This window comes from Delphinus delphis, chromosome 1 (genome assembly GCF_949987515.2).
Source record: "Delphinus delphis chromosome 1, mDelDel1.2, whole genome shotgun sequence".
NCBI lineage: Eukaryota > Metazoa > Chordata > Mammalia > Artiodactyla > Delphinidae > Delphinus > Delphinus delphis.
Window position 1 is genome coordinate 52,178,831 of NC_082683.1, and position 23,960 is coordinate 52,202,790.

General features: G+C 37.1%; 1 protein-coding gene across 6 annotated transcripts in view; it reads right to left on the bottom strand.

The window, feature by feature from the left end:
- Nucleotides 1-23,960, bottom strand: part of TM2D1 (TM2 domain containing 1) — a 140,135-nt gene that overhangs the window by 75,126 nt on the left and 41,049 nt on the right. Inside the window, exons 6-7 of one of the 6 annotated variants that reach the window (XM_060022899.2) lie at nucleotides 14,807-14,936; nucleotides 9,179-9,301 (exon numbers count right to left, since the gene is read on the bottom strand). The exons of 1 other annotated variant lie outside the window; for it this stretch is intronic. In XM_060022899.2, coding sequence (XP_059878882.1) covers nucleotides 14,826-14,936 — 111 coding nt within the window. In that variant the 3' untranslated portion in view covers nucleotides 9,179-9,301; nucleotides 14,807-14,825. Of the gene's footprint in view, nucleotides 1-7,482; nucleotides 9,302-11,057; nucleotides 12,905-14,806; nucleotides 14,937-18,177; nucleotides 18,271-23,960 lie in introns of those variants that run through there. 4 more of the 6 variants (XM_060022888.1, XR_009520902.2, XM_060022878.1 and 1 more) reach the window with 4 other exon arrangements.

Genomic DNA, 23,960 nt, shown 5'->3' on the forward strand with positions numbered 1-23,960 from the left:
CACCGACAACACCAAATGCTGGTGAGGATGTGCAGCAACAGGAACTCTTATTCATTACTGGTGAAAAGGTAAAATGATACATCCACTTTGGAAGACAGTTGAACAACTTCTTGCAAAACTAAACATACTCTTACTACAAAGTCCAGCGATCATGCACCTTGGTGTTTACCTAAAGGTGCTGAAAACGTATGTCCACACAAAAACCTTCACACATATGTTTATAGCAGCTTTATTCATAATTGCCAAAACTTAGAAACAACCACGGTATCCTTCAGTAGGTGAATGGTTAAATAAACTGTGGCATATCCAGGCAATGGAATATTATTCAGCCCTAAAAAAGACATAAGCTATAAAGTAATGAAAAGACATGGAGGAACCTTAAATGCATATTACTAAGTGAAAGAAGCCAATATGAAAAGGCTACATACTGTATGATTCCAATTGTATAACATTCTGGAAAAGGCAAAACTATGGAGGGAGTAAAAAGATCAGTGGTTTCCAGGGGTTAGAGGGGAGGGAGGGATGAATAAGTGGAGCACAGAGGATTTTTAGGTCTGTGAAAATACTCTATGTGATACCATAATGGTGGATACATGACATTATACATTTGTCTAAACTCATAGAATGCACACCACCAAGACTGAACCCTAATGTAAACTATGGACTTTATGTGATAATGATGTGTCAGGGTAGGTTCATCAATTGTAACAAATATACCACTGTGGTAAGGGATGTTGATAATGGGGGAGGCTATGCATGTGTGGTGGCAGGGAGTGTATGGGAACTCTCTATACCTTCTGGTCAATTTTGCTGTGAACCTGCTCTAAAAAATAAAGCCTATTACATTTTTAAAAAAATGAAAATGGGAACAATTTTGAGAATGTTGCATATAAGTCCTGAGAATATATAAGTAGAAAGGTTTTAATGGGTAGTTTAGTATTATTACTTCATCCTCAATTTATAGGAGGAAACTGAGGCTCAGAGGGGTAAAGAATCTTGCTCCAGGTCAAGCAGCACATTAAGTGCAGAAGGTAGAATTTGAACAGTTTAACTCCCAAGCTCACACGGGTAGCCATTGTGAAATGAGGTTTGAGGCCTATCTTAGTTTCTTATTGCTGTTGTACCATTTGAAAAGTGGGAAAAGTAAAGGGACCTAAATGGAAGTAAGCTTTCAATACTTTACTTAAAGGGGTAAACTGTTGATACCAATAGACCATGATAAGTTATGTATGTATGTTATACATATATGTTATATGTGTATGTATGTATGTGTATACACATACACAATGCACATATGTAATGTATATATGTCTATAAGCATACACATATGTGTATGTGTCATATGTATATGCCCATGTGTATACACGCATGTGGGCACACACGTACACGCGTGTATATGCATGTATTATATGTGTATGCATGTTACATGATATGTATATATATACGTGTGTGTGCATATGTATGTATACATGTGCACGTATATGTGTGTGTATGTATATTATAACACCAATAGCAACCACTAAAGAAAATTATGCAGGGTGATGTATTCAAAAACATTGAAAATACAGGAAAATTGATTTTTTAAAAAATTTTTTATTTATTTATTTATTCATTTTTGGCTGTGTTGGGTCCTCGCTTCTGTGCGTGGGCCCTCTCTAGTTGCGGCGAGCGGAGGCCACTCCTCATCGCGGTGCGCGGGCCTCTCACTGTCGCGGCCTCTCTTGTTATGGAGCACAAGCTCCAGACGCGCAGGCTCAGCAGCTGTGGCCCACGGGCCCAGCCGCTCCGCGGCATGTGGGATCCTCCCAGACCAGGGCTCGAACCCATGTCCCCTGCACTGGCAGTCAGACTCTCAGCCACTGCGCCACCAAGGAAGCCCAGGAAAATTGATTTTTAAAAAAGTTCAGGCAAAACTCAGAGGCATAAAAGACAAAATGAGAAGCAGAGGGAGAAAACAGAAAACAAATGATAAAATGGCAGAAGTAAGCCCTAACATACCAATAATTAATTTTAATGCAAATGGTCTAAATACTCCAATTAAAAGACAAAGATTAGGGACTTCCCTGGTGGTGCAGTGGTTAAGAATCCGCCTGCCAATGCAGGGGACACGGGTTCGATCCCTGGTCCCAGAAGATCTCACATGCTGCGGAACAACTAAGCCCATGCACCACAACTACTGAGCCTGTGCTCTAGAGCCTCTGAGCCACAACTACTGAGCCCATGTGCCACAACTATTGAAGCCCGCGTGCCTAGAGCTCATGCTCTGCAACAAGAGAAGCCACTACAATGAGAAGCCCATGTATCTCAACAAAGAGTAGCCCCTGCTCGCCACAACTAGAGAAAGCCCGTGTGCGGCAATGAAGACCCAATACAGCCAAAAACAAATTAAAAAAAAAAAAAAGACAACGATTAGCAGAATGGAAAAAAGGTACGATCCAACAATATGCAGGCTGTAAGCAAGACACTTTTTTTTTTTTTGCGGTACACGGGCCTCTCACTGTTGTGGCCTCTCCCATTGTGGAGCACAGGCTTCGGACGCGCAGGCTTAGCGGCCATGGCTCACGGGCCCAGCCGCTCTGCGGCACGTGGGATCTTCCCAGACCGGGGCACGAACCCGTGTCCCCTGCATCGGCAGGCGGACTCTCAACCACTGTGCCACCAAGGAAGCCCATGACACTTTAAACATAACAACTTATTAGTTTCCTATTGCTGCTGTAACAAATTACCATAAACTTAGTGGCCTAAAGCAACCCACACTTACAATCTTACAGTTCTGGATGTTATTTGTCTGCAGTCGGTCTTACCAGGCTAAAACCAAGGTATCAGCAGAGTCATGTTCCTCTGGAGGCCCCAGGGTAGAATCCTTTCCTTCTTTTTCCAGCTTCTAGAGTCCATCTGCATTCCTTGGCTCATGGCCCCTTCCTCCATCTTCAAAGCCAGTGGCATAGAATCTTCAAGTATCTCTTCTCTCTGACCTCTGCTTCAGTCGTCTCATCTTTGGCCTTCCTGCCTCCCTCTTTCCCTTATAAGGACTCTTGTGATTGTATTGAGCCCATTCAGATAATCCAAGATAATCTTCCCATCTAAAGATCCTTACTTTAGGGACTTTCCGGGTGCCGCAGTGATTAAGACTCCATGCTCCCAATGCAGGGGGCCCGGGTTTGATCCCTGGTCAGGGAACTAGATCCCACATGCATGCCACAACTAAGAGTTTGCATGCCACAACTAAGGAGTCCGTGTGCTGCAACTAAGGAGCCAGTGAGCTGTAACTAAGAAGTCCATGAGCCGCAACTAAGGAGACCACCTACTGCAACTAAGACACGGCACAACCAAATAACAAATATTAAAAAAATAAAGATCCTTACTTTAATCACATATGCAAAGTCTTTGTTGTCATGCAAGATTCTGGGTATCAGGACATGGACATCTTGGGGAGGGCTAGTATTCTGCCTTCCCCAAGTCTCTAGGCAGAAAAGACAGGCAGATGAATGATTCTTTCACAAATACAGGCTCAGTAAGAAGGCTGTAGCCTGATGTGTCATTAGACCCTCCTGGGGCTAAATCCTTCCTAAGGACCAGTGTTCCCTGGGGATGTAAATAATGGACATTTCCAGATTCCACTGTTTCTTAGGGAGAGGCCACTCTGCTTTCCAGGTCTGGTTTGTATTGACCCAGGGTTTGGGTGGGGTTGGACCTGCAAATGGCAGGTTTTACTACAGGTGGCAGATGCAAGCAGAGGCTAATATTCCTAAATTTAAAGTGAATGGACAGAGATGGGGAAAATCTGAAAAGGATGCTTGTCAGATATTCCTAAAAGGCTCTATGGAAAATTCCAGTGTGGAGAAAAGTCCATAAGAATTTAAGTTGAGCAACAGCAAAACAACAAACAAATAAATCAAATGACACCACATATATGCAACTCAGAACATGAAATAACTAACTCACTTTGGAAACCACAAACTAATCTTTCCATAGGAGGCTAATCTAGGAGTCAGCTAGACCAACAGGTCATTTTGACCTCTCAGAGGAAACTCTGTCTAAACTCTCCTTTAGGGAAAAAAATGCTTTTCATAATCAGTGAAGGGTATTATGGAAGTACAAGACTAGGCATCAATAACTTGTATGAAACAAGGAAGAAGGCTGACTTACACATTTCTTCCAGCTCAAGGTTCTACTAGTCCAAGCTCAGAGTCAAAATAGTGTTACATTTGGGGCTTCGCGGGTGGTGCAGTGGTTGGGAGCCTGCCTGCCGATGCAGGGGACACGGGTTCGAGCCCTAGTCTGGGAGGATCCCACATGCCGCGGAGCGACTAGGCCCATGAGCTACTGAGCCTGTGCGTCTGGAGCCTGTGCTCCGCAATAAGAGAGGCCGCGATAGTGAGAGGCCTGTGCACCGCGATGAAGAGTGGCCCCCGCTTGCCGCAACTAGAGAAAGCCCTCGCACAGAAACGAAGACCCAACACAGCCAAAAATAAAATAAATAAATAATTAAAAAAAAATAGTGTTACATTTGGATGGGCCCACAGAAGTCTTATAAACCAAACTTTCTTGATGCCAGGGAACCTCCCTAAATGGACCACAACAAATGGACCTCTGGCCTCTGCTTAAGAGAGAGAACCTATCTATCTATTTTATGGGCCACCTCATGGTAAGAGGGGTCTTCTATGCTGAACTGAAATTATTCTCCAGACCAGTTAGTCTTGTTTTCCTCTTTAAGCTACACTGATAGCTACATTCCATCTTCTTTAAAAGTAGAAGCCAGTTAATGTAAAAAAGAACAACAATATCAAGTATTGGAGAGGATATGGAACAACTGGAGTTCTCATGTTTTGCTGATGGGAGTGTCAACTGGTACAACCACTTTGGAAATGTTAGACAGCATCTACTCAAGTTAAAGACGTGCCTACACTGTAAGCCAAAGATTCCACTTCTGCACATATACACAAGAGAAGTAAGGGCATATTGCTTTAAATATATCTCTAACAAAAGACATGTGTAAGAATGTAACAGTGTCCATCTCAGCTCTATTTATAATAGCCCCAAACTGGAAACAAACTGACAACAGTAGGATAAATAATTTTTGGCATATTCATACAATGTAACACTACACCATAATAACGATGAGTAAAAGAAACCGATCACAGAAAAGGGCATACTATATGACTCCATTCATATGAAGTTGAAAAACAGGCAAAATTAATCTATGGTGACAGAATCATAGAAGCGTGGTTACCTCTAAGGGGTAGATACTGACTGGGAAGGAGTAAAAGGGAACCTTCTGGAGGGCTAGGAATATTCTTTATCTTCAACTAGGTGGTGGTTAAGTGGGTGTATACACATGGAAAAATCCATCAAGTTTTATACTTAAGATTTGGGCATTCTATGTATACCTCAATAGAATATTTTAAAAATGAAGTCATTAGACCCTTGTAATTTTGTTTCTTCTTTTTTGGTTAAAAAAAAAAAGGCTCCAGGGGGGCAGTTATAAAAGAAATAGATCTATGGTCAGTTGTCCACTCACATGGGATTAATAAGGAGGTAGAAGGTGTAGTGATTAGAACGGGCAATGGGCGTAGGAATCACAGACTTGGTTTCAAGCTTACTAGCTGTGTAAGGATAGTCAAGCCATTTAATCTCTCTAACCCTCAGTCTCATTATGCATAAAATGAGTACTAACCTTACAGAAGTGTTATAAGTACTACAGGAGATAAGAAATATAAAAATCTTAAACAATCATCTGTCATTTATTAAATACATACTATGCACCACACACTATGAAATACCCTACAACAATCATATGACGAAGATAACATCTCCATTTTAAGAATGAGGAAACTAAGATCCTAAGAGCTTGTCCATAATACGTGGCAGATTTATCTGATCCTGAAGTCCATGAGCTTAAAGCATTACCCTGTGTAGCCATTGGTATAATTGGATGGTGGGTGGATAGTGAAAAGTTGAATCAGAAACTAGCCCCAGTTCTGCAGAGGAGCACACTATTTAGCTAAAGCGTCCTGTTAATATCTTAGAGGCTGGCAATCTATACCTATAGCATAAAAGACCTTTATCACTGTAAGGGAAGCTAATTCCTTACAGGGTGACTATGAGGGTTAACTGAGATAATCAGGTCAGGAAAATATTGATACATAATGACACATCATAATATGACACATATTAGGTGATTGAGTAGCCCGCCCCTGCCCACTCCTTCCTATTCTTTCTAATAATCTCCTGGCTGGTCTTTTTTTGAGAACTACCTCCAGTAATTACCCATTCCAAGGTAAGAATTCAATGTTTATAAAATTCTTATGTGGTGCCAGGCACTGTTCTAAGCACTGGGACCACTGAGGACATGAATAAATCAGCATAGACTCATTTCCTCACCCACCTCCTGAGACAAGAGTTAGGGTTAGAACCATGCTTCCATGACAACTCCTAAAGTAAATGATCTAAAGCAGACGGTTATTTAATCTCAGGTTAATTTATACTCCTGTTAACCCATCTAGTGTTCCCATTCACTCAAAAAACATTTTTTAAAGCGACTTTTATGTTCCAGGGACTGTTCTAAGCACTGAGGATACAGTAATAGATGAAATAAAGTCCCTGCCCTCACCAAACATTCGAGGGGAGGGAAAGGGAGAATACATAAACATACGTAATTTCCAGTAGCAATAAATGCTGTGAAGAGAATGAAGCAGGATCAGGATTCAGAGAGTGACCAGTGGAGGGCTGGGGTAGTATTTTAGAAAGGATGGTCAGGGACAGTACTTGAGCAGAGACCTGAACGAGTGAGGAACCAAGTCATGCAAAGAACTGGGAAAGAGCGCTCCAGGCGAAGGGAAGAGTCAGCATAAAAATCTTGAGGTGGGAACCAATTTGGCATATTTGAGGCACAACAGGAAGCCACTGGAGATTTGGCAGAAAAGTGACATGTTCTGATTTACTTTTATCATTTGGCTGCTGTGTGAAGAATATATAGTAGGAAGGCAGGAAGGCAAGAGCAGAAGGGGGACACAGTAGGTCAATAAATAATTAAGAATTAATAAACAATAAATTCATTTTTGAACACCTTTTTAAAGACGTGCTACACTTATTTAAAGCAATTTGTGTCGTGTCTCACGCAGACCACTCAATCATAAATCATACAAAGAAGACATGCCATTCTTTCTTGTGCTATAAAAGTGAATTTCATAATTCATTCAAATAAGTCATCAAATTTTGAGGTATATCTGAAAATCAAAGATGGGACTGTGAGCCTTCATAATCGTACCCTCTTAAATATAAAATTAGCTCACATGATTAAAAGTTCAAACACTACACACTTTCTAAAGTGTTCTGCTAAAACATTTTTCTTTGGCATATGCAGTGCAAATAGCTCTAGCCTTAATCATTTTTCAAGTTTTAATCTCCACGTTTGGCATATTCTGATAACATTGACAGGTTAAAAGCAACATTCTGTTGTATGCATAGCGATTCCTTGCAATTAACCTTAATTTAGGCTGAAAGTAGATTGAACAGCTGCTTCATAGCAACATTTCTAAATTTATTAGATAAATATCTCCAGAAAACTTCAGATTAAAGAGCAACAAAAACAAAATCTGCAACATTGCAGCCTTCCCTTAGTAAGGAGAGTCTTAAAGCATTGCAGGTACCAATAAAACTACTTTCTTGAGAAAAGTGACATTTTGGGCCCTTATTACACAGGGTAGCGAGAGATAACGATAACAGAGATAAGAAAAATGTAGGTAAACAATGTCCGAAGAACACATCCTACCTTCCTTCTGTAAAAGGAATTTTTGAGTCTACTGGAATTTTACTAAAGGTGTAACCACACTACAACCCCAGTGTGAGGAACCCCTTGCAAATCCCAGATGGTGTGAGTAACCCCTTGCAAATTCCAGACGGCACTCCTCAATGCCTAATGCCATCATTCCATTCCTTTAAAATGTTTAATAAATGGTGACTATTATCTATGTCATCTTAACCTCTCAACATTAACTGATATTATTATCCCCATTTATATGAAGACAGAAGGGCTCAGAACAGTTACAGTAACAAAACAAGTGGCAAAGACAGGAGACAAACTCAGATCTGATTCCGAAGTCTGTGCTTTTCCCATCAAACTGTGCTGCCTGGATGAAAAACCTTTGATATCATGTGTTAGATCTGCCTTTTTCTTTTAAACGCATCTATCCTTTAAAGTCAGAATCATGTCAGAAACTGGGATAAGTGTATCTTGAAGAGGAGGGCAGGGGAGAATAAAATTTTCTTGGGCTCTTTGTTCTAATTTAACCCATACTATTATTTATGGTGTCAAATACATGCATGTTTATTGTGGAAAAATTAGAAAGTTCAGATAAATAAACTGAAAGAAAAACTCATCAAATAAAAATCACCTGCAATCCCACCACCCCACAGCACAGGTGTCTCTAGCTTCATTCGACCTCAGCAAGACGAAGCAGAGCATGACAGTATCATCCTACCTAACATCTCTCCTCTTGTCACACAAACATAATCAGACTTTGGTCTAGAAAGTGCTGCAAATGTCAGATGAGGTAACAGCAGAAAAGTCTTTAGGTTCTGACAATAATCATTGCTCTATCATAGTCTCATTTTAATATTCATAAAACATTTTGGCATTTACATGATGTAAAGTTGAGAAGTTTGAATAAATAAATTCTTTTTAAACCAGCAAACTATTTGTTAAGTAAAAAGACTCAGTATAGGCAGATAATTCCATCTTTACTGAAAACATTAAACAACATACTAAAAAAAATCTCTAGTACACAATCATTAGCAGTATATTTCAAAAAATGAGATGATTCTAACTATCACAATGCAGGAGTATAGCAATTAATAGACCTGGGTTTAAATCCTAGCTTCACCACTTATTTCATGACCTTTGGGCAAGTGACTCAATCTTTGTGGGACTCAATTTACTTATCTGTAAAGTGGGGATAATGATAGTGACTCTTTAGGAAGATGCTATAGAGCTTAACATCGTGTACATGAAGAGCAGTAAAAGGAAATTTTAACAAGTTCAAATCTTGAAAATTTAAGATTTTAAGCCTTAATTTTTTAATAAATATTTTTTCTTAAAAAATCTATTTTCTGGGCTTCCCTGGTGGTGCAGTGGTTGAGAGTCCGCCTGCCGATGCAGGGGACACGGGTTCGTGCCCCAGTCCAGGAAGATCCCACATGCTGCGGAGCGGCTGGGCCCGTGAGCCATGGCCACTGAGCCTGCGCGTCCGGAGCCTGTGCTCTGCAATGGGAGAGGCCACAACAGTGAGAGGCCCGCGTACTGCAAAAAAAACAAAAAAAAAAATCTGTTTTCTAAGATAGCAAATACCAATGTTTCATCATCAGACAATGACTAGCTTTAAGAGCATTGCTACATTTACTAAGAATTAAGATATTAGGCTCTATTTTAAAAGATATGGGAATGAGTACCATGATGATTAACTCAACTACAAATGTACTATTCTAGGACTCCATTGGGTACTCAGAGCTGTATAGCATTTTCATTCATTTCTAATCAGCAACTTTTCTTATTTTCCAAATTTATCTCCCTCTTTCCCTCTCAGCAGCTCAGAATAAATACCATTATGAATGAGCTTCCGATGTACTCCTTAAAGCACTCCTCCTCTCATCTAAAAGATGGCAGTTAGATAATTAAACTATTTGACACTGTGCCAACTAACAGATACGCTATCATTCCCCGATACCCACAGCCAGCATCCTTTCTCTAGCAGCTATCCTGTTCTCAAAGTTTGGTTTTTCTTCTCCAGCCTGTGGGATGTGAGGAGCAGGAAACAGCATGGTAAGCAGTGGTCTAACTGCAGAGCAAGGGGTAGTTGCAGGTCCCTGCAGCATTTTATCCGCAGTTCATCTGCACTGGAATAATTAAGAGTTGACTGTGGTTTTGTTTGGGTTTGGGCTATTATATTTCATTCTTTCTCTATTACCCTGGTTAACTAAGACTGTATGTATGTAGCAAAAACTTTAATATATGATTACTTTTTGACTAAGAATGACGATTCTAGAGAAAAAAATCAGAAATGTATATATTGTTCATTTATTAAAATAACTTAAATACCACATAACATTATTTATCATTATATAAATGATGATACAGAAATGGAATACTCAGCAGCCATTAAAAATAATTTTGTAAAAGACTATTGAAATAGAAAAACATTTACAATGTGAAGCAGGCTACAAAACAGTATGGAGAATATATCATTTTTGTGAAGAAAAATGAAAATACATGCAAGGAAAAACTACTAGGACATACAATAAAATATTAACAATGTTATCTTAGAGCTGTGGAATAAATTTTTTTCTTTGTACTTTTTGGTGTTTCCCCAAAATTTATGCATTAAGCTTGTACTAATTTTGTAAATAGAAAAAAGCAAAATGAATGCTGATTTAATGAGAGAAAGGAAGAAGGAAGGTGCCAGAACCCTGGGGAATTATCTACATTTAAGGTATTTGAATGAGAAAGAGGAACCAACATCTTAGACTTGCACTTTTTAAGAACTAACCTTTCTCTTTTGCTAGTTTCTATCTATTTTAGCTTCCTAGCTGCCTATCAGTATAATAATACTTAACTAAGCCTTAAGCATCTAGGTTAAAATAAGGGAAAAAGACATAGAAAGTTTTCGTAAAACAAAACAAAAACAAAAAATACCCCCAAACTAATATTTCTTAGAGTCCTAGTGGTCCCATGAACAAATGCTGGCCATAGACATGACAGAATCTCTGAAATTTTAAAGAGGTCCTTTAGTTTAATACAGTGGAGGTAAGAAATCTTCCTGGGTAAAGAGGTACTTCTGGAAATGGTATTAATCCTTTCAGGCTAAAGTAGTACCATTTATAAATGCTTCTGTAGAACACTAACTGTTTCTATAGAACTGAAAGAATCCTTTCCATTTTACTCTAGAGGGTTTAGGAGTAAACCCAGGAATGACTGAGCTAATCCATCTTACAATTTTGGCCACTGTTCTAAAATCAGGGTTATCATATAAAACATCTCATACAGAGGCCTTAACATATAATTCCTACACACACTACTAACAAATAGCCATAATAATATAGTGCTCTAAGAAACTAAAAAACAAAACCAAAACAAAACTGTATTCACACGCTTTAAACATATTCCCATAATAAATAAATAAAAAGACACAGAAAAACCATCTGTAAAAGAATTACATGTATTAGGCAACAGGGAATTACACAAATTGGAAAAATGAAAGCATTTTTAGGAATTTAGGAAACTATAGTGAAAATTAAGTCTAAAGGTTTAAGAGTGTACTGTGAAGGGACTTTATTTCTAGATTTTACCAAAAACTTTTTCAGAGTACAGCTTATTTGAATAAATACTTTTGAGAAGCACCTGCTTGGAAACAGACTTCCCACCTGGTCAAGGTAACTGTAGCAATTACATAGGAAGCAAGATTTGTTTCAAGATGTGACTGCAGGTATTTCTCATGTAATTGAAGTTACATAGCTGTGGAAACTTACAGACTTTTAAATCTGAGCTTAGGTAAGTAAACTTCAAAGCACTGTGAGCAACCAAAAGGAACTAGGGAATACTAGAAAATGGGCATCTAGCTTAACTGAGGCCAAAAATATCACTGTGAAAAAGTGGATCCCAAAGAAATATAAGCTCCTTAAGGACAGAGATGTTAGTGTTTTGTCCACTGCTGCATCCTAGAATCTAGAACAGTGCCTCCCAAATGATAGACACTCAGTATTTTCACTAATGAACAAATCAGAGACCCTTCCTGGTGTATATTAGGAATCAATCCAAATTCACTTCTTATATCAATACTTAATAATCTCCCATCAACTGGAGAAGCTGTTACTGAATGACTAACATACTATGAAGCTAACTGTACTATACTGTATATTTTTGAGTGAAATGAGTGATGAAAAATTATGTTCTTTACTTTTGAAAAGCCCAGATCCCAGTAATTTTGAAATTGGTATGCCTGTTACTAAAGTAAGAGTATGACAGTATTTTGGGGACATAGCATTTCATGTATTTCCATCTTCTTAAAACCCTTCGAAACACGGCAAGAAAAACTAGTGCTAACATACAGGTGCTGCTTCCTCCAGACACTGGTGCATCACTTAAGACACTTGTGCCGGCATCTGCCAGGCAGTGCTAACAGATGGAAGACATTAATCATCTGGTTGGTGTTCCCACTTTGTCCATCCAGCTTCAAATATAACTGCACTGAGCTAGATGAGTCAGCATCTGGTCCACCAAAAGCTAGTGCATCACTCCCAAAGCAAAAAGGAGAAAGTTCACACTTCAGAATCCTGAATCAATGCCAAGAGTATCTGCGTTGCCTCAAGGTTTCAGACTCTCTGATGACCTTTAGCTCCCTGGATACCAAGGCAAAGACAGATCTGAAAGCTCCAAAAAACAGGTAGGTTGTCATATACAAGACTGCAGCCCCAGGCAATATAGATGGTATTTGTTCGCACCATGGATTAATTGCTTTGAAGGATCAAAATGCAGAAGACAGAAACATTCAACATTTAAGACAATTTTCTTAATAATAAAGCACTAAAAAGTGTGAGTAAGTCATACTTTCATTTTTCAGAAGCGAAAGGGACAAGTGGCAACTTGCCTTTGGAAAACACATTAATATCAGAGTAATAAGCTATCTATCTCATAGAGACAGTAGCCTAAGAAAGACTATTATCATATAAATCTCAAAGTTCTATTAAATAAATCTCAGAATAATGTTTTTAACTAAGACAACAAAACAAAAACATCAGCAACAACAAAAAATTAAACAGAATCTGTAAAGTGGTATATGAAGATGGAAAAAGGAGAATCTGGAAATCTACACACTGAGAGTTCTCTATTAAAATCAAGGAGGCCCAAATCCTAAAACAGAAAAAAGAAATATGTTAAAACACAATCTTTTAAAAGAATCCAATGAGGTTTTTATAGATACACATATTAATGCTTCATTTATTCAAGACATTTTTTTCTTACACTGGGAGCACTTCTGCATGTATTGTAGGAGATTATATGAATGACAATGCAGAGAGATGCCTTCTCAATAGGCCCTTCTAGTTTTAAATTTTAAATCTGAGTCTGGAATCCTAATTAAATGTTTATATGATAGGCTAGAGATATTGTTTTTTAAATTACATTTGCTTATTTTTTATACATTATAGTTTTAAAACAATCTATATACTTCAAAAAGAGAAACAACAATTTACAGTGTGAAAATAAGGTTATGTAAAACTACACAACCCTTCTCATAAAGTAGCAGTGACAATTTCCAAAATGAAGATACTTAATAAAAAACAAAGCAGTTAGTGGGGGGGGCGGGTAGAAGAGAACCAGTGGAGTGCACAGAAGACCTAGGTTCTAGATTCAGTTTTGCACTGATTGTGTACCTTAGTCTCAACTTCCTTAGGTCTTAATTTCTTCCCTAGTAAGAAGAGGCAGATGGATCTCTATGCTTCATTTCAATTTTAAACACAGAGACTCTTATAGTTTGTAAGAAAAGATCTGAAGAACTTTTTGGACAACGAGTTGAATACGTTCCTCAGATCTTAACAGGAAGGGCCTGTCACCATTCAACTCTCATGGCAATAACTATAAAGCATATCCCATAATTTTATTGTGAGAAAAGAAAAAAATCTACCCTAAGGGCAAAATTATACTTCATATCCTATTTATACATTAAACATAGAAAATGAATGCCTAGTCCCTTCCTGGACTCTAGAAGCACTCTCTGAGATAGAGTCAACTAAAAATCCTAGGATTATGATTGTGGCCAAAACATTCAGCCTATGTTTCTCTCTGTCTTCCCGGAAAGCTGCTAGACAGTTCTAAGGCCAATTAATAATTCTCGTGGGCAGGGCCAAACTTCAGCTTAAAATAAGTACTTACAGTAGTTCAGGGTTGAAACTCTATCAACTTTCAGATTTAGGAAAAGAGAAGGAGGTTTAAGGATCATACTGACCCTAAGAAGGATGGACAGTAGAAAAGATATGTTTTATCACCTATAACACATACTTTCATCATAACCATTATATAAAACTATGGGATATCTTTTTGCTTTGATGTTATTTTTTTCTTGTGAACCTTGTCCTTTAACTATATTCACTGCAAAGAAACAGTCTGAATTGAGAACTGCAGGAGCAATGAGCATATACAAGAATGCTTTATAGAAGATTAGAGACCTGCAAGACATGGATGGACCTATAGACTGTCATACAGAGTGAAGCAAGTCAGAAAGAGAAAAACAAATATCGTATATTAACACATATGTGTGGAATCTAGAAAAATGGTATAGATGATCTTATCTGCAAAGCAAAAATAGAGACAGAGACATAGAGAACAAACGTATGGATACCAAGGGGGCAGGGGGGGTGCGATGAATCGCGAGACTGGGATTGACATATATACACTATTAATACTATGTATAAAATAGATAACTAATGAGAACCTACTGTATAGCACAGGGAACTCTACTCAATGCTCTGTGGTGACCTAAATGGGAAGGAAATCCAAAAAAGAGGGGATATATGTATATGTATAGCTGATTCACTGTGTTGTACAGGAGAAACTAACACAACATTGTAAAGCAACTATACTCCAATAAAAATTTTAAAAAACAATAAAAAAAGATTAGAGACCTGCCTTTCCTGATAAGCAAAAAGACAGGTTTACCATACTAGATGATCTCTTAAATTTCCCCTGGTTCTCAAATTATCATAATTTTATACAGATAATATACTATAATTAAGATTACATATACATATCACTTACTGTTTCTTTTAAACAATATTCATGGATATAACTGCGTTTTTCTAAATGTCTCATTGGTAATACTCAGTCTTGTAAGTCTGGTTCCATAATAATCTATAATGTAACTACTTCCATCTGAAGGTCCAACAATCTAGAAGAGAAAATTTTCCAAATTACCCATTTTACAAAAGATACTTTAAAAATACTTTGAGTTTACTTTTCTTAGGTGTTAGTACAATTATTTCAGTAGCACCAGAAATACAACTCTAACTCAAGCAAAAAAAAGTAATTGTGGCTCATGTAGCTGAAAAGCACACTGGGGAAGCTCACAGAATCAAGAGGGCTGCAGAACTAAGGGCCTCAACGACTGAAACTCCATGCCCCACAAGGCCCTTGGTTTGGCACCCCTGCCTCTTCGTGTAGCTCTGCCTACCTTCCTTCTACAGACAGGCACCCTCAATTGGTTGCCAACAGTTCCAGATACACATCTTCGCAGCTCAGTAGCTCCCAACAGAAAGAAAGTTAAATTTTCTTCCTCAGTGTTTATATAACAATTTCAGGGAAGAACATTCATTGATCTGCTTGGTTTTTACACCTGTTGCAGAACAAATTACTGAATCCAGGGTAATAGGATTAATATTGGCCAGGCCAGGATCCCTCTGGGAGATGAGACAGGATGACTGACAGTCCTACCAGAACCACATGGAATGGAAAAGGAAGAGATTAAAAAAAAAAAAAAAAAGCTCATCCATGCTAATCACAGCTAATCACAGCTAATCACAATAATCTTGTCCATTTAATCACATTTGTGACAATTCACTTAACATGATCTCTCTATTATCCTTTAAGATAATAATCTTCACACTGTAGCCTTAGGGGTACACAAGGATTTACTAAGGTATATGTAGACCCAGATAGTTTCAAGGGAATTCATTTTGAGATCCTTAATTCAAGTAAATACTCTTTGTAAAACTGATCCACCTGATACCACACTAGGCTTAAAAGCAGCATGCTAGGTCCCCTGCCCACTTCTTTGCTTTCACTGTGGTCCCTTCTCCAACTTGACAACAGTAAAGCATACCTACAGTAAGGCACACCCTGAATCTTATGATGGCACATTGCCATGAGGTATAAAAGTCTCTGATGTGTCAAAGAAGGGGATAATTCAAAATATTGGATTTCAGGAAATCTCTTGTAATCAAGAGTCCAAAAATATGCTCTGTCACATCTTGTTCAAAAGATGCAGCCCTAGTAAAATTTTACTTTTAGCTTAAAAATAATTTGCTAATATTTGTAACATGTTTATGCTATTTTGATCAACTGTATATCAGTAATTATAATGACAACTCAATCCAGAAATCACAGAACATTTTTTAATATTTTAATGAATGATATGATCAGCAGAAGATTTTCAAGCATAAAAACATATTGGGGGTAAGGAGGGTGGGAGGGAGGGAGGGAGATGCAAGGGGGAAGAGATATGGGGACATATGTATATGTATAACAGATTCACTTTGTTTTAAAGCAGAAATTAACACACCATTGTAAAGCAATTATATTCCAGTAAAGATGTTAAAAAAAAAAACAAAAGAAGGGGCTTCCTTGGTGGCACAGTGGTTGAGAGTCCGCCTGCCGATGCAGGGGACACAGGTTCGTGCCCCGGTCCGGGAGGATCCCACATGCCGCGGAGCGGCTGGGCCCGAGGGCCATGGCCGCTGAGCCTACATGTCCAGAGCCTGTGCTCCGCAACGGGAGAGGCCACAACAGTGAGAGGCTCGCGTACCGCAAAAAAAAAAAAAAAAAAGAAATATATTTCTAATTTGTATGTAATGAATGTGCATTGTTTAAAATCTGAGTTACTTCTATTTAAAGTTTCTTCTTTCTTCAACTTGAATAGAATAATGTGTAGCAAAACTATGCCCTGAAATTATATTTAAAATAAGCTAACATTCATCATTTTTTTTTTCTAAAGAAGACCTGACATAGGAAACCAGTCGACTGGCCATGTTGCATTCTAACAGAAGAGAGGTTATTTGATTCTTTGCTCTTGGTTGAGCAACTCTCATGGTATTGAACATCTCAAGACATTGTAGAGAGGTTATTTTAATGATAAAAATAGATGATTTTAAGGAAATTTCTATTTTGTATGAGTTTGTGAAAATTTCAGTAGAGGCAATACTAATAAAATTTAAAGTGTATAATATACCGAGTAGAACAATGAAGAACCAAAAAAAAAACAAAAAAAAACCATATTGGGGGTACTTCCCTGGTGGTGCAGTGGTTAGGAATCCACCTGCCAATGCAGGGGACATGGGTTTGAGCCCTGGTCCGGGAGGATCTCACATGGCACGGAGCAACTAAGCCCGCAAGCCACACTACTGAGCCCTCATGCCACAACTACTGAAGCCCGCGCACCTAGAGCCTGTGCTCCGCAAAAGAGAAGCCACCGCAATGAGAAGCCCGCGCACCGCAACGAAGAGCAGCCTCCGCTCGCCGCAACTAGAGAAAGCCCGCGTGCAGCAACAAAGACCCAACACAGCCAAATATAAATTAAATTAAATTTTAAAAAAAGATTAAAAGAAACATATTGGGGTAAAATTCTGTTAGAGAATGGGAATAGAAATAAAAATTCAAGGAGAAAAAGAAACAATGTAAAAAAATTATAATAGTGAAGGGTTCATTCATGTCTTTTTAAAGTCAATGATATTTTAAATTCTATGGTATTTATACTCTGTTGGATACATTTTAAAATTGATGTAACAGTTTTATTTAAATATGTCAATATTTGCAAACTAGAAATTATATCCTTTGCAACTATTTAAACTTATGACAAAACTTAAATGTCAACTTAAAACATGCAAAGGGTAGGGATTAAAAAAAATTTTCTTTTAGGGGTTATGCAACCAGAGTTTGAAGAACACTGCTGTAGCGCATTCTTCACTTTAAAAATAAATTTGGTTTTAAAAACTATTCAACAAATACTTAATTCCTACAGTCTATGCACTGTGCTAGGCATTACACACAGAACAGGGAATAAGATACAATCTGCCAACAGGGAGTTTATTCTAGTGAACTATAAATGTTAATGTTCAAATAACACTTACAAAGCGCTTATGTTCTAGATACCATGCTAGGTGCTGTCATGCACTTGGGGATTTCCTCCGAAGATCAAATTGCTTTGTCTTGGCATTTATGAATGTTATTTATTAATTTAAGTATAAATTAAAACCTTTTTAATGGTAACGTCACAGACGAAACTACTATGAGTATTAAGCAAAGAAAGAAAAGAATGGATGACTAGAATTTACATGTTTTGAGACCATATAAAGGAAACAAAGAAAAAGGAAAGCCCAGCCAGTAGAAGTAAGTTAAGTCATATGGTAAAAACTTGCCTAATTTGGAATATGTGCACAGATTGGAACTGGGCCTTTTGTCCTATTATTTTTTTCTTCCTATGCCATCTCCTCTGACAATCTCACTTATCCCTGTTGAAAAAAAAAGTATTCAGAAGTTGGAAATAAGGAAAATATAAGATTGGATGGCCTTTTAATAGCATGCATTTCTAATAAGCCCACCTGCAGCTCATTTGACTCTCAGGAAACAGAACTATTTAACTAAAAATTGATTAGGACCCAGATGATTTACAATCTTGTCACATTACCAGTTAACATACAGAAAAATGATACGGTGTCCTTTTAGTCTTGTTTCCCCTGTCCTGTAGAGAAAATAGCCCCAAAGATTATAGTTTAATTACCTATTAATACATGATCCAATTTTGTATCTAATTTAGCAATCTTATTACAGCATTTCTTTCCCCTCAAATTATGTAATTCTGGCTCCTCAACACCTAGTTCTATGGTGGTAATTCCATCCTCTTTCCACGGGTTTGGTTCAGCCTGGGCATGTAATCAATCACCAATGAGATAATAATCTATGAGACAAGTTCAATGGGAGGCTTATCTGCTTTTAAGAAGATATGTGTGTGAGAAAAAGAGATGTTTTTCCGCCTCTGAAAGTAACTACATAGCAAGTGGTGCTAACCAAAGGAACTGAAGATGGCAAAGAGAAGGAAGGAAGAAGGGAAGAAAGGAGGGAGAGAAGGAAGGAAAGGAGGGAGAGAAGGAAGGGAAGGAGGGAATAATGAATTTGGATCTTTCACTTTGTCTTTAAGCTCTAAATTAACAAATCTTAGAACTACCATATCTGCAGATCCTTGGTATATAATATAATAAACTATCACGTTATTAAAGCCAATTTAAATTGAGGTTTCTGTTACTCATAGCCAAAACTCCAGATAATGCACTTGTCTTCAATGCCTCCTACACACCACTGCCAGATCACCAAAGCATAGCACTAGTTGCTATTCTCTGCTAAAACAATTTGAAGACCTGCTCCAAAGACAACCAAATTAAGTCAGTGTGGTAAAGCATTAGACAGAAAGGAAATCTTGAAGAGAAAACTGTCGATAACTAGTTGTAGGATTAATCCTCTCTGGATCTCCATTTTTCTTAGCTGTAAATTGAGGAATAGAATAAACGAATCTGTATGGTACTTTTAAATTTTATATCTTGTTTGACTGATATTTAAATGCAAACAACTCTACAAAGTATTGTCAACATCCTTTTCTATCAACTATCCCAGCAAAGAAGAAACTGCTCTCCCTACTTAATTTTTAAGAAAACTATCAGCTGTAAAGGTTTCAATTATTTAAGTCCATATTCCCTCACCAAAATTAAAAATTAAACCTGTTTTTAAGCATCTATATTATACACTTATGTATAATACAGTGCCAGTTATAAATTACTTTATTTATTTTTGAATTTTATTTTATTTTTTATACAGCAGGTTCTTATTAGTCATCAATTTTATATACATCAGTATATACATGTCAATCCCAGTCTCCCAATTCATCACACCACCACCCCCACTCCCCCCACTTTCTCCCATTGGTGTCCATATGTTTGTTCTCTACATCTGTGTCTCTATTTCTGCCCTGCAAACCGGTTCATCTGTACCATTTTTCTAGGTTCCACATATATGCGTTAATATACGATATATAAATTATTACAAGTATATTATTGTACTGTTAAATATAAAACTACAAATTTTAAAAAATATCTCATACTGAGAAATATTTTACTCAGTTAAATATGCCTATGTCCACTTGTTCATTGACAATAGAGTATGAAACCTAAAATTATGTGTTTATTTCTCTCCTACGAAATAGCCTGAAGCCAAATTCTATAGCATGAAGTATTTGTTTGATAAGCTAGGGCAGATTTTTTGAAATCTATTGGGAAAAGAAAGACCACTTAACAATTAATGGACCAAGAGGTTACTACAGGTCTTCAAGAGGGAAAACAGGAGGGCCACTACATTGTGGGAAGCTATTTCGTACAAAGGGTGTCAACATCTCTTGTGTGAGAAGCCCTAAAACCACAAGAAAACAACTTCATATTTGTCTACATTAGTTTCCTGCAGCTACTGTAACAAATTACCACAAATTTAGTGGATTAAAACTAGAAATTTACTCTCACAGTTTTGGATGCCAGAAGTCTAGAATCAAGGTTATCAGTGCAGTCATATGACCTACAGAGACTCTAGGGGAGAATCCATTCTAAGGTGCTCCTTTGGCATTGCTTGGCTTATGGCCACATCACCCCAATCTCTGCCTTTGTCTTCACACCACCTTGTTTTCTGTGTGGGTGTTTGTGTCTAATCTTTTGTCTCCTATAAGGATACTTGTCATTGGATTTAGGGCCCATCCAGATAATCTAGAATAATCTCTTCATATCAAGATACTTAATTTAATCACATCTGCAAAGACCCTTTTTCCAAGTAAGATAATATTCACAGGTTCCAGGGATTTGACGTATCTTTTGTCCTACCACACCTTTGTTCTGTGAAGATGGTTGGTGGTGGTTTGGAGGAACTGGGTGAAATTTAATTTCTCCTTTCCTCTCATTTCTGATTGTTTTCACCATGAAATTTTATTTGCAGCCTAAATGCAAAAAATCTTGAATTGTTTACTTAAAGGAGTAGGCTTTTCTATAGGTGCAAAGTCTATAGCAAGAAAAGTAAATCAGAAAACTTTAGAAGTACACATTAAAGTCAAGAATGTTAAGCAGTGATCATCAAATTTCCTGTTTTCCTGTTCTTAATCTTTGATCTCCACTATAATTCTCCATAATCCCACTCACCCACCCACAGGCACCACACAAATAATGGGCATATACTTAACTGGGTATATGACTTGGAAACATATTTATTCTTGAAAAACATGTGATGTTCTTTGAATAAACATGCATTTTAAATTTATCCAAGTGATACTGTTGTGGATCTTGTTCAATTTCAAACGATTTTCACAGTACACTAAGATTTTAAGACATTTCCATGTAGCTGTATGTACATCTAAGAAAGTGCCTGTAATTGTTGCCTAGTGTTACAGAAGATACATCCATTCTCCAATTAGTGTACACATCTAGGTTAATTCCAACTTCCTGCTACCACAAACAGTGCTATAAGAGACATATTTGTACAATGTCCCCTTGTGGACAGGAGTATGAGTATTTTGGGGTAAGTGCCCAGAAGTCTCTTTATTTACACATTAGTTATTTGGGTGATTTTGTGAATCATCTTTAGTTTATGGCGCTCATTTAACTATTAAGTTCCCTATCATTTTCTTGTTGATTTGTATATTCCACATATCAATTCCTGTTGCTAGTATTCTTTAACTCAGTCTATTAACTGTTAACTTGGCCTATGATATTCTTTTTAGAAAAGAATTTCTTAATTTTAATGTATCAAATTCAATGATTTTTTTTTCCTTTATGGTTTATGTTTTTGAGATCTTGGTTAAGAAGACTTAACCCATCTAAGGTCATGAAAATATTTTCTTCAATTAGCTTTCTGTAAAAGTTTTCTTCTCCTAGATACATACCCCAAAGAATTGAACAGGGGCTTAAACAGATACTTATACACAAATATTCATAGCAGCATTATTACAATAGCCAAAACGGGCAAACAGCCCAAGTGTCCATCAACAGATGAATGGATAAAAGAAACGTGGTACATACATACAGTGGAACATTATTATTCATCCATAAAAAGGAATGAAATTCTGAAACATGCCACAATATCAATGAACCTTGAAAACATTATGCAAAGTGAAATAAACCAGACATAAAAAGACAAATATTGTACGATTCCAACTATATGAAATATCTATAAAGTAGGCAAATTCTTCAGGACAGAGTAGATTAGAGGTTACCAGGGACTGGGGGAGAGCAAAATAGGGAGTTACTGCCTAATTGGTACAGAGTTTCTGTTTTGGGTGATGAAAAAGTTTTCGAAGTAGTGGTGACCGTTGCACAACATTCTGAATGTAATTAATGCCAATGAACTGTATACTTAAAAAAGGTTAAAATGGCAAATTTTGTATTGTATATATACTTTACCACACAAAAAAGAGCTTACCTTATTTGAACTTTAACAGTGTTGTAGTTTCGTTTGTAATATATAAACTTTTGATTTTGTTAGTGGAAAATGTATTTTTGTTTGTATATATTTAAGTATCACTCTAGTAACAATAAATTAAAGGAAAAAAGATGGTTACCAGTAACTACTTTAACACCTAAACTTTATCAACAGATGTGATCCCTCATTTACTGGCACTGCCTTGTTGTTGAAGTCAGACTGCTTAAGTAACTCAAATATCTTATACATTTAAAACGTTATGAGTGAATTCAGGAGTGAAGGGCAAAAGCTAACATTTTATGCAACTCTATCAATGTACCATTTTTCTATCTAATCCACTTATGAGTTTCTTCATATAAAGAATGCAAATATTAAATTAAAAAGAATGCAAGATCATATCTCCTGAAGACTTGGTAAAAAGTAAAATGACACAGCTGCCTCCAATTAGAGGATAATGATGCAACCTGTGTCCACCCCAGTTCCCCAAAGAAGTAAATTCATATTCTCTTAAAAGTCAAATTACATGTTTGTGTCCAGAGCTGACTTCTGTATGTCGTTAATTTTAACATAAAACCATTAAAAACATCTAATTTGTCACATTTTAATTAAGCACCAAAATTCCCACACAATGCCAGAAGTTACACATTCAGATCCCCTGACTTCATCTGATTTAAAGACTGGTTAGTATTAATCCTTAATGACCGATATAAACATCATTCCTCAAGAAATGAATAGGATTCAGCATCATATCTCCTCAGGAAAACACAGCGCTGGGCTCAGTTTCAGGACTACTTTGTTTTTTGAACATTCCTTTAATTCACTAAATAAAAATCCGCCCACAGGTAAGTGAACTAAGTGAAATCTACTGATACTTAATTGAGATGATGTGACAAAGCAGAGACTACCCAAATTATCATTCCCCTCCGTTTTCCAGTTCATTTCCCCAGTAAATCACACCAGGGTTAAATAAATAATACAGAGAACTATTTGAAAGACTTGATATCTAGTTTTTATATATTGCTGTCCTACACCTAGTGAACTATCAAGGACTTTGACCAACTTTTCCAGTAATGGAAATAGATTTAGGGTGATTACATGTTTAGTACTTTTGATCAATGGCATGTATTTCACGGAGCAAGGGCATAGGATATGCCTTTGACAAAACAAACTGGCTTACACAGAAGTGAACCTATTAACCTGAGCCTTATTTATGCTCTAAACTGAAAAGCCTAGGCTTTTAAAATTTTTAGTAAAATTCAAGAAGTTAAACAAGATAAAATCAAGATAACTTTTTATTTTCAGCTTGCAGTTCCAAAGGACATATTTCTGATTATAAGTGGGATGTTATTCTCACACCACTTTGGGGAGGGTAAGATTCTAAGTTCCTTTAGGGCAAGGACCCCAACTTATACCTATTTCTACTTTATCATACCAACTTTTATTTTTGTTCATTACCTCTCAAGTGACCCATGAAATTTAGAACTTTAAAGCCCTAAAGAAGAGCAATCATTTTTTTTAAACTATGATTTTCAGCCTCTCATCTTCCCTGTAATTGGCACAAAGCCACACTTTTCACAAGGTATACTGCATTCAGCTTAAATCAGCAAAATTTTGAGAGCATACTCTATGTTGAGCATACTATTAGTGCTACAGGAGATTAATAAAAATCTTTTTTTCTCAAGAAATTTATGTGTGAAAA